Consider the following 15,396-nt stretch of genomic DNA (forward strand, 5'->3'; position numbering starts at 1 on the left):
TTTATTGCGTCTTTTTCAGTGATGTAAGCAGTACGAGGGATATCGACTGCTCAATGTTGCCGATGGATTAATCGTTGTCTCAAGAAGTATAATTGTTTATGATAATCTGGCAGGGGAGGTGTCGAAGGATACCAACGAAGGTGTGGTTGACATCGTTGATGACGAGAAGGTCGGAGATACCACCGACGATACTGAGTTAATAGAGGGCTACGAACACCAACAATGGAACCGCGAGATGAATAGACTCAGGAGAAGCATAACGAACCGACCTACTTAGTGTGGATCAAGTACGCCTGGCAGTAACGGCATAAGAGAATTTGTAATACGACTAGAGCGTAAATGATGTGGAGTGGTCTGATTTAGAGACAATCACCTGGGCATGCGGCGAGAACAGATCGACCTAGTTGACTTTGAAGATGCCTATTATTTGCACTACTGTCTCACCCTCAGGAAGACAATGGCGAGCGAGCTGTGTCATACGTCAAAGTCTTGCAAAACAGGTACAAGAATAAATGGCTTTGCGCTATGGAGAATTAGACGAAGTCACTCGAAAACCATAAGATGTGGAAGCAAATGAAGATACTAGAGACGAAACAATCTAGTTGGTGCAAGTGTCTCTTCTACATCCAAACAGAAACTTTTAGAGATCCAGGCACGACTGGTGGAAAAGACTAGACGCAGCGTTCTAGTATGTATTACACGGAGGTGTTTGCTCCAAAGGCGCAGAAGAAGTTCACCAATGCTACGCTGGCGATTGCCGCAGAAGAAGATATGAAGGCTAAAACCAATGACGTGGAAATGACATTTCGTAATGGTGATGCGGAAATAGAGGTATATATGTTTCAGTCTGATTGTAAGCCAACCAGGAGATGAAGTGCTTACTGCGGCAGCCACTCTACAGCATAAATCAAGAAGTGCGCCAATGGAACAACAAGTTGCATAAGCTTCATGAAAGATAAAATGTTAAGCGCTATGATGCGTACCCTTGCGTCTAAGTCGGCCAGTCAAGCCCAAAGTATATCATCGTGGTCATTTATGTGGACAGGCTCATGACGAAGACAAAGACAACGATTAAAATACACTGAAGAATGAGTTCATATATGTAAATACTTCAACGTATTAAATCTGATTTTCTTTTCCGCATCAAACATGGTAATAATTAAATCTCCTGTATAGCATTGACGGCTCACAAGTTATCTCTTGATTTGAAGCTACCATTAGGTTACAAGACTACAAACGTTATCATTGTTTGTGATTTTAAATATCATTTTTTGCTTCATGATAGAATATAAGCTAGATCTAAATTTTAATGACATAGTAGCTAGGTGATAGAAACTATGCCTCAACTTTGTTAATTTCTCCAAATAGCTAAAATGACTCAGAACTATAATATACTAATATATACAACCGTCAGCAAATCCACCTTGGAATAATGCGTTACGATTAATGTCTGAGCTTGTCAAGCCATCCAGCTTCCTTGATTTGCAGCAGCGGGACAGGTTTTACCGTGCAAACGCGCGATTCGACACGTATAGTCGCCGTAAGTTGCAGCGCAGTGCACGTAGTTCCCTCGACCGCCGTGATGATTTTTACAAAGTGCGTATGAAAGAAATTCGACTTACTTGAACAATTCCTTGCAAGGCTTGCAATCACGATAAAGTTTACACATTTTGGCCAGTGAAACGCTTTGCAGGTGGAAAATATATTTGGAATATGGCTTATGTAAAAAAAGCTCCTAAACCACTAATTACTTTTACAGTAAGAATGTTATTTCAAATTATTCGATTTGAGCTAGTCAACTGACCAGTTAATTTGCCGAAACCAAAAACAGACGAGCGGACACCACAGAAATCCTTTTATATTTAAGATCGGTACTGATGAAAATGACGAGACTTCACAGAGGATATGTCCGTAACATTAGCCTCGCGTCAAGCCATATGTAGGATTTTACTATTGGATATAGTAGAACGTATCTGTATCAATTTGAAATTGCAGAACAAATTAAGTACCTAGTCACCTCGAAGGATCGCGGTTGTGTTTCTAATAGAGCATACGAACTCATTCTTTGTGCATTGCATATGCGGATTCTTCAAATCGAGGTTTTCTCTGTGCAAAGTGCTCGACCACCCTGTTGCTCTTGAAAGTATTATAAATTAATCCGACGACCGAGTCTGTGAGAGGGCTGTATCGTCTTTGCGGATAGGATGTGCTATCCTTCGTAGGACAACTAACCACACACGAACAAATGTCAATTGTTGGTGTCAAGAAACTGGATGTCTTAGGGTCTGAAATGTCAGTAGCTCTCATCAACTTGAAGGGTATCCGTTTCGAAGGTTGCAGGCGCTGCAAAACGGTATGCATGATAGATCGGTGTGGTAAAATGCAGTCATCACCCCCCATTGTTATGGATACTGGCATGTGAGCTGTTAATGTTTATCCAAAATGTACTGCAAATATATTTTTCAATAGAAATGTCGGGAAGTGGTGAAGAGAATTCAATTACACATTTTGCCCTTCGATCGGGATTGCGTCATATTTGACTTGGTTCCTGGCACCGACTGCGCCAATATATATGGTCCTTGCGGTTTTTGTGCGAAGACGAAGCTGCCGTGGCAAGAAAGAGTAAAACTTGCCACTCAGCACCGACTTTCTGAGCCAGAAAGGTTGAAGGCAAATTGTGACTTGTTTATGCTTGCAGCGGGGCTGCCGTTGCCTTCTGCTTAGAGGAAACTAAGGTAAGGTCACCGACCTTACGTTCTATACTAGAACTAGTACGAGCGTAGCGGATCGCAATCCGCTTACTCCAAAAGTACCCACAACCTTAACCGAAGGCAAATAAACTGTTCCACTATAGGTTTTCCTGGATAAATATCATAACCCAATTGAAATGCATGACTACTGGCAGTCCAGCCATGTAATGGTTTCTTTTTAAGTTGTAACCACACCAATATGTGGCCACACAAATTTGTCTCACCAACCCCTTTATACCAGGGTACGTGTAACCCCCCATTAGAATAATATTATCAAGCGAAATACAGATTAAGAGTTGGCACACTTGCCAATTTTTATGAAGGATTGCTGCAGAACAGCACAGTCGGTCGGACCTTTTTCAATGCCAATTGCCAAGTAAAGAACTATATGCAGCTGCTCAAGAGAGACAGTGACATCCCTCAACCTGCTGTCAGACTTGCGGGATGGTTTATCATACCCTCCAGACTGCCTAACGCACCAGCAACGTTCAATCGTTCGGTGACGCAGCTGTTTTGACGGCATTGTGGCTATACAAAATCGTTTTTTGGCGATATATTCGTCCATAGCCTGCACAACGGGGGATCAATTGTGGGCATCAACATTGAGTAGTGCTCGAGTGTATATTCAAACAAGCACTTTGTCTTCATAGACAGGTATGGCTTTGGCGCCAAACTTTTTTTGGGATAGTCAGCGGTGGATCCCAAATCATCACGGAGTGGCGAGTGTTGCTACTTTCAAAAGTAATGAGAAGTGTTTTGGCCTGGTCGACATCTTGCACAAATCTAGTGCGAATTACGCTGACATAGCGCAATCTCTTTCAACGAAAGTCAAAAGGTGATACGGGTCAGAAGAGGTGTTAGTTAAGACACGTGGATGAATATCACATGGGTTCCTCAATTTCGGCCGCTACAAATCTAACCTGGCCAGTATATGTATGCACAGGTTTAGCCCTCACCGTAGACGCTGCCATACTCCAAGCCAATGAAGGGGCGTTAATGCGTTATCGTGTCTGAGACTCGCTCGCCCGGAGCGACAGAGGATGATTGTCAAGCCCATGACAAGAAGCGGATGCACATGTCAAGTTCAAGGTACACCATCATCAACATTGTTAAATGTGTACGCGTAGTCGAAACAGGTTCTAAGCATATCTCTCGAGTCACAAAAAACTTTCTGAAAGAGATAATTATTGGCCTTTAGGCTATCGGAAAAAGAAACTTATCAGGGTAGACGATCGAGAGTCAAAAAAAGAAGAAAGGGAAATTTTACTTAGAGGTTATAAACTGCAGTATGATGGTGCACGTTACGATTATAACTTTGTCACTTTGTCTCAGAATCATGATGAAGATTATTCTTAAAAAAACAACAAATTTCTATATTTTTTATTGATCTGGAAAACTTATTGATAGCAATTTAAATTGAGTTACACTTTCCATTGACCAAGGCAATGAAACGAAAAGAGGTTTACTATTGCACTGAGCACTCATGGCATCCTAACATTGTCCTGTTCCTCTTCTAATACAATTGCTGGGGATTCTTTTCCTACATCAGTATCCTTTTCTAAAGTCGGCTTTGCAGCATCTTGGGTTGTTGTGTCGTTTTTCCCGGATGAGCATTCAATCTTACCAAACGCATCGGTGCTTTCTTGCAAAGTCACTGCAGCCGTAGATTGGGTATCCAATTCTGTCGTTATTGCCATCTTTAAAGGTGCATCAATCGACATGCTTTCAGGCGTATCGGTTGAATCGACAGTAATGTTGCCTACCGCTGACGAAGCGGGCTTTACCACTTCAGGTATTGTATCAGCGTTCTCTGCGCTATCTTCCTTCTCGGAATCATTTGTGGAAATTTTATAAACGGCCTCTGAGTCCGTCATTGCAAGGTCTTCATACGCCTTGTTGGCAGCAGCAGCCTCAACGGCGTCGTTTAATCTGTTTTCGCCATCAGCTTCTGACGAACTTAAATGCTTTTCAGGCATAAAAGAGTTTTCAGCCTTGCTCTTCGCGTCTTCAGCATGAGCGTCTAAATTAACAGCATTACCTGCTACCACAACCGCTTCGGCTCCTGTCTGAATTTTATCATCCGACTTCACAGCCATAATTGTTGCAACTTTTGAATCAGCAGTCGTAGGCTGAGTTGATCTCTCAACCATCTGCCCAGCATTGGCATTGACATCGGACGATAAAACCGAAAAGAATTCTGTCTGCACAAGAGACGACTTGCTTAACATTAGCTCGTAAAGCTGACGGCAGCTAGAAAATATAGGACTCGTCCAGAGAGCCTGGAATTCTGTTAAGGACGAACAATTGATACGCAAAACGCCCAATGTTTTTTTCAGATAAGCAGTAATCATCGCCTCACTCCCAGCTGCAGAACTTCCTTTTTCAACCAAAGCATAAAGAGATGACAAAACTACCAGTGTTTTTTCGTGGAATACTGCAGTTGGAAAACCTTCTACAACACCTTGCCGCTTGCGCTTTTTCGGCGATGCTTCAGATTGTTCTTCCTCTTGTTTTACTGATTCAAGTGCACCGTCCGCAAATTGCACAACAGAACCAGTGGCCTCTTTAGCGGCTCGAATACGCTGGCCGAGGACATCCACAAAGAAACTGTCGAAAATTTGCGTCCATATGGGCAAAGCTTGTAACTGCTCACACAATGTCGTCATCACCTCACCATTTTCAGCATAACTCGACATCAAATCTCTGCTGTTTGTGCAGGCAGTGTTCGCTGTAACTGCTTTCACCTGTTCTAGAAGCACTTCGGCGACAGCGTGAAGAAAAACACGATCACGAAGAAGAGCTTCCTCTTCAGCCAAAAGTAAATGGTGCAGCAGTCGCGATGCCGCACCAATCTGACTGTCTACTAAACATTGCACGGTAAATGACTTGGCCAAGGCTCGAATAGCTGAGCTCGCATGCAGCACGGTGTCCCATAACTTGGCGCTGATGATGTCTTTTTCTGCTTTCGTGAAATCATCGTACGGCCCAGCCGGGAATGCGTAATACACACGAAAGGTCAACATTATGCGCAGCAAATGTGGTAGCACAACGCGCATTGTTACAACCTGTGGAGCTCGGAGAACAAAATCTTGCTTCCTAATCATTCGACGCACACTAGATGGATTTCCAATTTGAAGAAGTTGCACAAGAGCACGACTTATTAAATTGTCCGTTGGAAGCTCTTTTTTCTGCCAGCAAACCACTAGATTCTTTATAAGAGCATCACAAATGAGCTGCCTCACAGGCGGGTCTGATAGAACTAGTGCCACATCCGCTAGCATTTCGTCGCACATACCTTCAGGAATCATACCAGACTGATCTACATCACCAAAGTCCTTAATATTTACAATTCCAGAGCTAGTAAGCATGCTTAGAGCTTCACTAGTGGGTCCACTCCCTGCCTTACGGCGCTTTTTTGAACGAATACGTTGAGGTTCCCCCCGCAAAGCTGCAGCGTTTTTTTCGATGATCTCGTTTCCTCTCTTTCCGATGCGCTTTCCTTCTTTGTAAAAAATAGTCGTATCCGGATTGAAAGTCATACAATTTCTGATCATAAGATTGAAGTCCGTCACAAAAGAGTCCAATGTTTTGTACTTGCCGCGCTTGGCCTTTTTTCGCATTGTTGACAAATCCATTGGATTCTTGATAATATCTCGATACTTTGGCACGTCATCAGGCACGGGCTCTGCAAAAATCAAGCGAGCATCGATCCTTGCAATTTTGTCGAGCACCACCAAAAGCTCATCGACGGGTGGTGGCCCTAGAACAACCTCAAAACTTTCTTCTTCCTCCTCAACACCACTTTTCTTGCGAAATTTTTTGTTGGGTGGCAGATCCGACGTACGAAGTCGTCCAATGAATCCTAACAACTCGTGAAGCTGGGCAATTTCTAATGTCTGATTTTTTACAGCACGATCCAGAAACCAAATAAATTTGTGAAGAGGGTCGGTTCGCAGTAAAGGCGTTGTCTTGTCACGCTGAAGATTGGCAAGATCACTGCGCATAGCACCAAGAAGCGATACGTAGTCCACATATTCTTTTGGGTGGTTGCATGTTGCACCAGGTATGGTTGCAGCCACTACATAACCACGCCAAATCTCCAGGGTGGAAAGGTATAGCGACTCTGAATCGCCTAGTAATTCTACTAACTTCGTCAAGGCCGGATTATTTCGTCGGCGGTCGTCCGGGAAATATGACGGACGTCGCTCTACACTGTACCCAGACCCTGACGATGACGAAGTAGCGACATCAGCCGAAGATGGCACATGACTTGAGACGTCCCATAAACTACCACCATTTGAGTCATCCAAACTACGCTTTCTGCTCTGATTTGTTAGATGCACACCGTTGCTGCTGCTTTTTCTCGACAATGATCGTGTTGTCGCAGATTTCAAATTTGGATGATGAAGATACCACTCCAGCTGCTCGTTTACATATTCACACGTACACTTCTCCACAAGAAGCTGAAGCTCTCTCCTATCCACCCGCAATATCTTCCTCCTCACATGAACAGGCAATTCTGCAAGAATTCGACGATTTTCCGTCAGCTCGCGTAAATACAGCTCTGGTGTGTCGTCTTGTCTAGCCAAAACAGCGATGGGGATGGCTCGCAACTCTCGAAACTCAATATACGGAAATGTTTGCTCCAGCACTCGAGGCAGCTCGCTCTGGGGTAATTCTGCAATGCGAAGCAACATCTCTTTCTTCATTTCCTCGAGGAGCGACTGGTACGTACTGGAACGTTGTACGTGCAACAAATCTAGCAGTTGCACCACGGGAGCAAATTTCGTAGGTGTTTCCTTTCGCTTGCTCTCTCGCTTGCGCATAAAGAGCTGCGCGTGCGCCTCTGCAATACCGTGAGCTGCCTGAAAGTCTTGAATAGCCACCTCAATATTAGGAGCCGTGCTAAGTAGTTCCTTAACAGCGGCACCACCCCGTGCACCAATCAGCAACTGCTTGTGCGCCTCCTCAATTACGGAGGACATGGATATGGAGCGCGGCAGCTTTAGTTTGACTCGCAGCTTCATTGCCTCATCTTCCACCTCACTCATAGTGCTAATCTACTCCTGTAGTCAGCAGAGGGGGGGTCTGAGCCTCAGAGCTTGGAGCTGCTGGTAAAGTCCTGGACGGCGGCTAGCTCGAGATAGAGAGGGAAAATTCCATTCTGATCAATAGCTTGACGGAGTGCATGTTTTACTTTGGTGTTTGTAGCAAGCAAAAGCACAAAGAAGATCGTATTTAGTACGATTCCGCATTGAAAATGAACACCCAGCGCCATCCACAATCGAAGAAGATAAGCTTGCATAATGGTGTCTATTCGGAATGCTACGGTGCGTGAATTGTACTATGCATTATACAAGGCTGACCAAGACGTTGCGATCAGCACGTTAGGGTCTAAGTACCTTTGACTTGATGCGCTGTAACTCGCGTTGTGGGCTGTGAGTGGTAGTCAATTTTGACTTATTGATCATAAAATTGCAGGCGAATGACCTGTTGCAAGTGCAAAATTCAAACCTCTGGTGTCTTCCAGAGAACTACCAAATGAAGTATTACTATTACCACATCATGACATGGCCTCAGCTTCTCTACGTTGCCGAGGAACGCAGTGGAAAGATCGTCGGCTACGTACTAGCCAAAATGTACAGAATTTATCGTCATGCTCTATCTTACTTATGGGATTAAGCGTCTTATTTGTCTCTGCGCTTTGTGGCTAAGGGAGGAAGAGGCGTCTGTGCCTCACGGCCACATCACTTCTCTGGCGGTACTGCGCACGCACCGCAAGTGCGGTCTGGCCACTAAGCTTATGCTGGCTGCCCGTGCGTCTCATTGTCCTTCTTGTCTACAGCAATACAATGTTGCTCAATTATCTGTCGTTTATGTTTAGAGCGCGCTATGGTGGAGTGTTTTAAGGCTGAGTACGTGTCGCTTCATGTTCGTGAGGGCAACGTGGCAGCCATTCATTTGTACCGAAAGACTCTGAAGTACCAGTACGTGTTAAAAGAATCGCGGCCGAGATTTTTTGAGAACGAAATATAATGTGCGTGTTTCTGCAGGGTGTACGATATCGAGAAGGGCTACTACGCCGACGGAGAAAATGCCTACGATATGCGCATGCCGTTTACCGAAAAGTGTAGCCAAGCATTTGCTTCTCAGGTGAACCGCTTTAAAAAGTTGCTAGAGGAGAAAGACGCGGAAAAAGCTAATAAAGAGGCTACTCCATAATTGCTATACAGCGATTTGATCGCGGCAAAATTATTAATGTACCGAGTGGCAAAGTAATTGATGATTTACGATGAACCAGACAAGCTCTTGCATTTCTGAACATTAGTTTCGGTTTTGACTCACGTCTACTTTAAGGCCAATTTTGATATGTTTCTTTTATGCTTGTGCAAGAGGCAACTGATCAGCTTTCACTCGGTGCTTTTTTTCTCATGTACGACTGGCAACTCAACAATTTCTGATGTCAGCGTTGCCGGAATGTCAATAGAAATTAAAGGATCTGCTAGATTTTCCGTGTCGTTCGGTATCTCAGACTCAACCAAGCGAAGTGCTGGGTCTAGCGCCTCTTTTGTCAAATCCTCGATAGTTGAAGCACTCTCATGGTTCTCAAGTTTGCCAGCTGCATTGAAAGATGCGTGCAATATTGTATCAATGTTAACAATCTCGTCTGAAATTGGTTTTTCCAAGTTGAGGTTCCGTTTGCTTTCTTTTGACTCTTGTTCAACATTTGCTTCAAGTAAAGGTATTGTCTCAACATCAGGATTGTTTTCTTTCTCAACTGTTGAGGTAGAATCCACTGAGGCACCGGCAGATTCGCTTCGCTCAACAAGAGCAGTTTTTTCAATCGTAAGAATACGATTGCCGTCAATGGCTGAAATGTCGATGCTATTTGTAAAATGTGCTTGGCCGTCAGTAATAGGTACATCTAGAGAATCCTCTATTGATCTATTGACGAGTGGTATATCGGCTATCATGAGAGGCTTCCGCTCTCTCACCCCTACACGACAAGCCAGCTGACACGCCTCCCGAAATTTCAACGCAGTGCTTTTTATCGTTTCCCCCATTTCTACTGGAAATTCTTCAACATGCCTTGCAAGTTGAACGCGAATTTCAGACGTGGACTTCATCAAATTTCCTGTGACTGGCTCAGCGGTTTGAGTTGTGCTTTGCTTTTGTGGCAGTAAGATCTTTCGACTGTTATCCTCTATGCTTTCAAGGTTCATATTGGTCATGTCAGCTGTCGGTGCTTTCGAAAGTCTGACATCTTTACTTGTTTCGTCTAGCAGCTTATGTGTAGGAGCGACAACATTTGTCATCGGTATCGCCACGTGGGTCTTGCGTCGCCGGGTTGAGTGCACATGCACCCAGCAGATCGGGCAAAAGTGCAGACTTTCTTCACACTGCCGACATTCTAGCACAGCCCGCTGATCCCCACATTCCTCGCATCTACCACGGCGAATTGCACGCCCACGCACCATGACGAAGAATTCTGCACGCACCTCACGTGCATGTCTGCGCCCTAGCATTCCGCGTGCATAACGTTGGAGTGTTACCGCCGACTCTTCTTCGCGAGTGATCCGCGCTTGCTGCTCCATCTTCTGTCGAGAAACTTCCAGCGCTACTTGCGTATTTACCTCAACTTGAGCTTCTATATCACGTACATACTGTTCGACACGGGTGACCAAATCTGTAATTTGCTGCTCGACATCCTGTTCAAGATTCTTGATACGAGCTGCGCGCTTGGCATTTCGCTGAAGATTGTACAAATCGCGGTTGGCAACCAACTCCATTGTACAAACGGAAATCTTATCTTCGCCCCTTGTGTAATTGCCGCTGCATTCAGCTCTGCACGGTCTTTTAATTAGAAGTGCTCCGTTGATAGCCAAATGGGATTGTGTACAATGCGCCTTCCACCACTCGGATGCTGCATTGTCATCAAGAGGCTCAGCTTTTTGGATATGCGGCCTCTCCATGTTCTTGTCCCCAACTAAGAATCGCTGAATTTCCGTTGACGGCCATACAGCAATTGAAGGACCTTGGTCAACTTCGTACATATCAGACTCGTGCTTCTCCTGATTATTACTTATAGTACGAGGCCAAGACCAGATCTGAGTTTCGTCTTCCCAGGGGCTTTTTGTCATTACAACCTGTCGAATATCACGCTCATCGCCAGCGAGGTAAGTTTGCCACCAATGACGTTTATCCAGTACCGAGCAGACAGCTCGGCGGTGATGATTCCAAGCACGAATACGTCTTGCTGAATCCCACTCCACCATCATCTCTGTATTGTGCATGCGTTGGTCTTTTTCTTGTAATGATGTCATTTGCTCCGGCGTTTCGGCTTGTAGATGCTGAATTTGATTCTCGCATGATGCAATTAGCCGCGAAGTAATTTCTTCTCGCTCTTGTCGTGATGTTCGTGTTTGCTTGTGTTGAAGCACCCGCTGTAATGTGGTATGCTTCATCGCAACGACTTGCTGGTACAAATCGCGCCGCCTATTCTTCTCGAAATTCGATCCCTTTTTCGCACCATTTTCGTATGACGCGGCACCTGAACTCAAGTCCTCCTCCTTCTTCTGTGCTACCTTTTGTTTGATACTGTCGCACACAACAACAAATGTGACAAAAAATTTGAAGAAGTCATTTATCACTATACGCACCGTTCCTGAATCGCTCTTCGCTTTGCTGCAAATTTTTTTTTGGTAGCAATTGCAACCGGAAGCTTTTGGTCCGAAGCAACCGGAAGCTTTTGGTTTGAACCGGGTGAAGCAGCACACCCTAACAATTCAGTGGTCTCGATATCTTGACGCCAATGACTAAAGCGCTCGACATGTGTTTTATTACCAGAAGTTGCTATTCCAATCGGATCAAACGTGTATATTCGATCTTTTGGGGCAATGGTCACGTCTATTTCGTCTCTTGCAGCAGCTGTGAAATTGCGAATCCTTCGCCAACGTCTCTGAATCAGTCTAGCCGAGTGTTGTTGCTGGAATTGACGCACTCGCTCGAGGTCTTCTACATTCGTATGCTGCAAAAAGTACAGCTCTTGTTCGTTGTGCCAGATACGAATTTGTCGACGTCTGGTTGCTTGTTGGAACCTCTCCTGTAGCACTCATTCAGGAATCAATACAAGACCTAAAGAATCTCTCATTAATGCTTGGTATTGCCTGTTCTCTTGCAAATTCTGCAAAACTATAAAAGTTTCGACGTGTATATCGTCCCCTCTGTAGAGCCTGCAGCTTAGTCACTGCTTTCTGATAGAGCATATCGTTAATGAGTGCAGCCATCAAGCATTACGGTTGTCGATTATAAATTGCTTACGACCCATCGTCGGTGCATGGTTCGCCATCGGAATCCTCGAAATGATGCCTGGATACAAGTTGCTGCCTTGTCTTTGGTTGACATCGACACCTTGACACTACAGAATTTACAATTCGCGACTGCTTTATTTGCTTCTTCAAACGGCGCGACCGCTGCTCGCAGCAAATATATTCATAATATTATTCGAACTGCACTACATCTGGCAATTTACATTTTAAGCGCACGACTTGCTAGGGGCTTCAATATACTATCTACAGAAGAAAATAGCGTATGCGTGGATCGAGCTCACGACGTGACGCATCCACATCAACATTCACAGTATGGATTTAAGCTGGCTGGAAACTCGAGTTAGATGGACAATAATTCGCTTTAATGAGTGATGTCGCCTGGTTTCTCGTTTAAACCATTTGTACATGTCAACAAGGTCTCAATCAAAGCCCGACAAACGCAAAGCGCTGTCTACAAGATCAAACGATCGCGGAGAAGAAGCTTCGAGCATGGGAACAAAGTCATCGCTCAGCTTGTAAGCCTCGGGGCCCTCTTCTTCTTCCGTATCGTCTTCATCTTCGAACAGCACATTCATGCTCTCACGACCAAGTAGCTTTGCAAGCGTAGGTGTAAACTGAATCCGAGTTGACTTTCGTTCCCGCCCCAATCCATCAACTACGTCCTCGTCCTCGTCATCATCATTATCATTGTCATTATCATCATCGTCATCATCATCATCGTCATCGTCATCATAATAATAATCATCATCATCATCATCATCATCGTGATCGTCTTCGTATTCTTCATCGTCATCATCGCGATCGACATCATCATCGTCTTGATTCTCGGACTTATCATCAAGGTCCTCGTCAGACATGGACCTTGAAACCTCTTTGATTCGAGCCAACTGCATTTTTCGCTGCTCCAGCTGCCACTTTTGTCGCTGCTGCTCGCGCTCTCTCTCCGACTTTGACTCAGCATTTTCCTCGTCTTCATCGTCACTGTCGCTGAAGCTGAACACGGAATCGTCGTGGCGCTCGTCTATGCTGGCTACTGAGCTCGACAGCGCAATCGATGCGGACCCGTGTTTTAAAGAACTCTCCCTATCAGAAGAAGAGAACCGATCTACGTCACTGTCATCGTCGTCATTGATTCTTGAGCTTTCGCGCAGGTCCAGGACACTTGATAGCATACTCAATTTGGTGTTATTACCCGTCCAACGATTTGTTGCAGCAAAACTGTCCAGACTATTCAAATCGTCTTCGCTTTTCTGCGAGCCTAAATGGTTCGATGATCTCGATGACCGTATTCGTGACATCCGCGTCGCTGTTTTTGTTTGTATCATTGAGCGTTCTACATGTCAATGACAGCTTGTCAGTCTCTTATTTAGGTATGACTACATGTTAACTAGACGTACCCAATTCTGATCTTCGCATGGTTCCACGATGCGTTGAGGCTGTCAAAGCTCCCAAAACATTAACATTTTTGGTCGATGTCAGATCTGACGCCACCGGGGAGACAGACACATCGCTGGAAGGTTCTGACTCGTTAGACGTTGAACTATGACTATTGTTTCGCGAAGTCGTGGTTGTTGAAACACGCTTCTTCGCATCCTGCGTGTCGCTTGCCGACTTACTGCTCTCATCACTACTACTTTTGCTGCTACTCAGCATTGTGGACCCCAGAGATCGCCCGTCAAAGCGCCTCCCGGACCTGTGATACTTATGATCGCGTCGCGACAACTTCTTAAGTGTTCGTGCAGCAATCTCTTGCGGGGTTTCATCAGAAAGAATGCTTAAGTGTGGATCAATGCCTTGACCATTACGCGGAAAGGTGGATACTAAAGCCGGATCTGTTTCCTGTCTTCTTGTCGTAGAGTGGTCTACAATTCTTAGCTGTAACCGTATCCGTCCTGCATCCTTTTTGCCCAGCCTCAGGTCAAACCATCGGTCGATTGTCGCAGCTCCCTGAGAGATAAACTCCTTGAGAGGAATCGAACATGCACCAATAGCGAGGGAGGACACGAGCCTTGCTGACTTCACACGAATACTTAGCACGTCTTCACTCATATCTAATACAGGAATGTCAAACTTTTCATTCCAAACGGGATCAGCTCGTTTGCCCTTTTGCACATTCGTCTTCAGCACTCGCATCCGACTTCGAGGTTCACTTAGATCTACCATTGACAATGACATTTGAGGAAGTCGTGTCGTCAATCGTTCTGTTATGTTACTGCGGCTGCTACTCAGAAGACCTCCTAAACTCGACGTAGACGATGAAAGTTTCTGCGAACGACGCGAGAACACACCGCTACCGCGCTCCATTTCGCTACCACCGACGTAAATTTTGCAGTACGTTCCATGGCTTGATACGTGCCGCAACTTCTCGGCTGCATATACTCGGAGCAGTAGACGATGAGGAGGTGGTAGTTGGGCAAAATAGGATGAGGAGGACACTGGCCGCTCGTACGAGGCGTTCATTATTGACTGAGTTAAAAATCGCCACTTCCAGCGCGTGTAAAGCCACGAGCGCTACTGTTCTCGGCAAAGAGAGTGACGGCCGCAAAGTGCAGCGAATTCACGTTAGCGCGCTTTTGTTCTTTTTAAGTTGATCTGGTTTTGACGTTGTGCTATATAGCTGGAAGCACCCCGTCTGCGCACAATCGTTCTTCTGGCGCTATTCAGATATCATGAAAACAAACTAATGTATACATAAGTAAAGAGATCCGAGTTCAGACAGCTCCACATAACAGTGTCCTTTTTATTATATTCTTTGTGAGTAATTTGAAGGCCACATAAGAATCGAAAATTGACCCCATGGTTCTTTGTAATGATACCTGCTGGCTAAGATTCATGGACAGGCTAGCAACGTTAGCGTTTTAAAAAATCGACTAGTAGATGGTAGGATTGACTCCAAGGGAAAATGCAAGCACGTGTGGGTACACTGAGATTTCGTCGAACTGGCCAGTAAAGTTGATTTTTTGATGTCCCAGCTTATAGGATCGACTGTAGAAGAGCAAACTATTGATTATTAGAGTGCGTCTACTGTCACTGAGGATGGTATACAAGCGCTTCTTTTTTAGACATGCGTGTGATGCAGTGTATCCCGTCATATAATCAATTCTTGACTGTGTATCTCACATTACTTTTACTTTCTCCTCACCCCAAAATATTCTTAGGATGGGTGGCAGAGAAAAATCCCACATGTCATTAACGCGAATACTCGTATCTTACGAATTCGAGATTCTTATGATTGACTCTCTAGATTATCGCGGTGACTATAACGACCACCGACAGGCATAACAGATAAAGTAGCGATGGTTGAGGTGAGACTGCTA

At 44.9% G+C, this 15,396-nt stretch overlaps 5 protein-coding genes across 5 annotated transcripts; 2 read left to right on the top strand and 3 right to left on the bottom strand.

Annotated features, from left to right (window-relative positions):
* Positions 1-1,337: 1,337 nt before the first annotated feature.
* Positions 1,338-1,626, top strand: PHALS_02990 (uncharacterized protein; the record flags this gene model as incomplete). Its single annotated transcript, XM_024720834.1, has 2 exons — positions 1,338-1,350; positions 1,415-1,626. 2 exons carry the CDS (start codon positions 1,338-1,340, stop codon positions 1,624-1,626), a joined length of 225 nt encoding a protein of 74 aa, XP_024572809.1.
* Positions 1,627-4,231: 2,605 nt separating this feature from the next.
* On the bottom strand, positions 4,232-7,801 carry PHALS_02991 (irf-2-binding protein celtix-1; the record flags this gene model as incomplete). Its single annotated transcript, XM_024720845.1, has 1 exon — positions 4,232-7,801. One exon carries the CDS (start codon positions 7,799-7,801, stop codon positions 4,232-4,234), a length of 3,570 nt encoding a protein of 1,189 aa, XP_024572810.1.
* Positions 7,802-8,056: 255 nt separating this feature from the next.
* Positions 8,057-8,972, top strand: PHALS_02992 (n-terminal acetyltransferase complex ard1 subunit; the record flags this gene model as incomplete). Its single annotated transcript, XM_024720856.1, has 5 exons — positions 8,057-8,080; positions 8,232-8,389; positions 8,466-8,566; positions 8,635-8,737; positions 8,804-8,972. The coding sequence occupies 5 exons, from the start codon at positions 8,057-8,059 to the stop codon at positions 8,970-8,972; spliced, it is 555 nt and encodes a 184-aa protein (XP_024572811.1).
* A 188-nt stretch (positions 8,973-9,160) lies between these two features.
* On the bottom strand, positions 9,161-12,155 carry PHALS_02993 (IQ motif, EF-hand binding site; the record flags this gene model as incomplete). Its single annotated transcript, XM_024720867.1, has 4 exons — positions 9,161-11,348; positions 11,411-11,853; positions 11,918-12,004; positions 12,072-12,155. The coding sequence occupies 4 exons, from the start codon at positions 12,153-12,155 to the stop codon at positions 9,161-9,163; spliced, it is 2,802 nt and encodes a 933-aa protein (XP_024572812.1).
* Positions 12,156-12,498: 343 nt separating this feature from the next.
* PHALS_02994 (C2 domain) lies at positions 12,499-14,539 on the bottom strand (the record flags this gene model as incomplete). Its single annotated transcript, XM_024720878.1, has 2 exons — positions 12,499-13,412; positions 13,477-14,539. 2 exons carry the CDS (start codon positions 14,537-14,539, stop codon positions 12,499-12,501), a joined length of 1,977 nt encoding a protein of 658 aa, XP_024572813.1.
* Positions 14,540-15,396: the final 857 nt, after the last annotated feature.

Source organism: Plasmopara halstedii, assembly GCF_900000015.1.
Source record: "Plasmopara halstedii genome assembly, contig: Scaffold_208, whole genome shotgun sequence".
NCBI lineage: Eukaryota > Oomycota > Peronosporomycetes > Peronosporales > Peronosporaceae > Plasmopara > Plasmopara halstedii.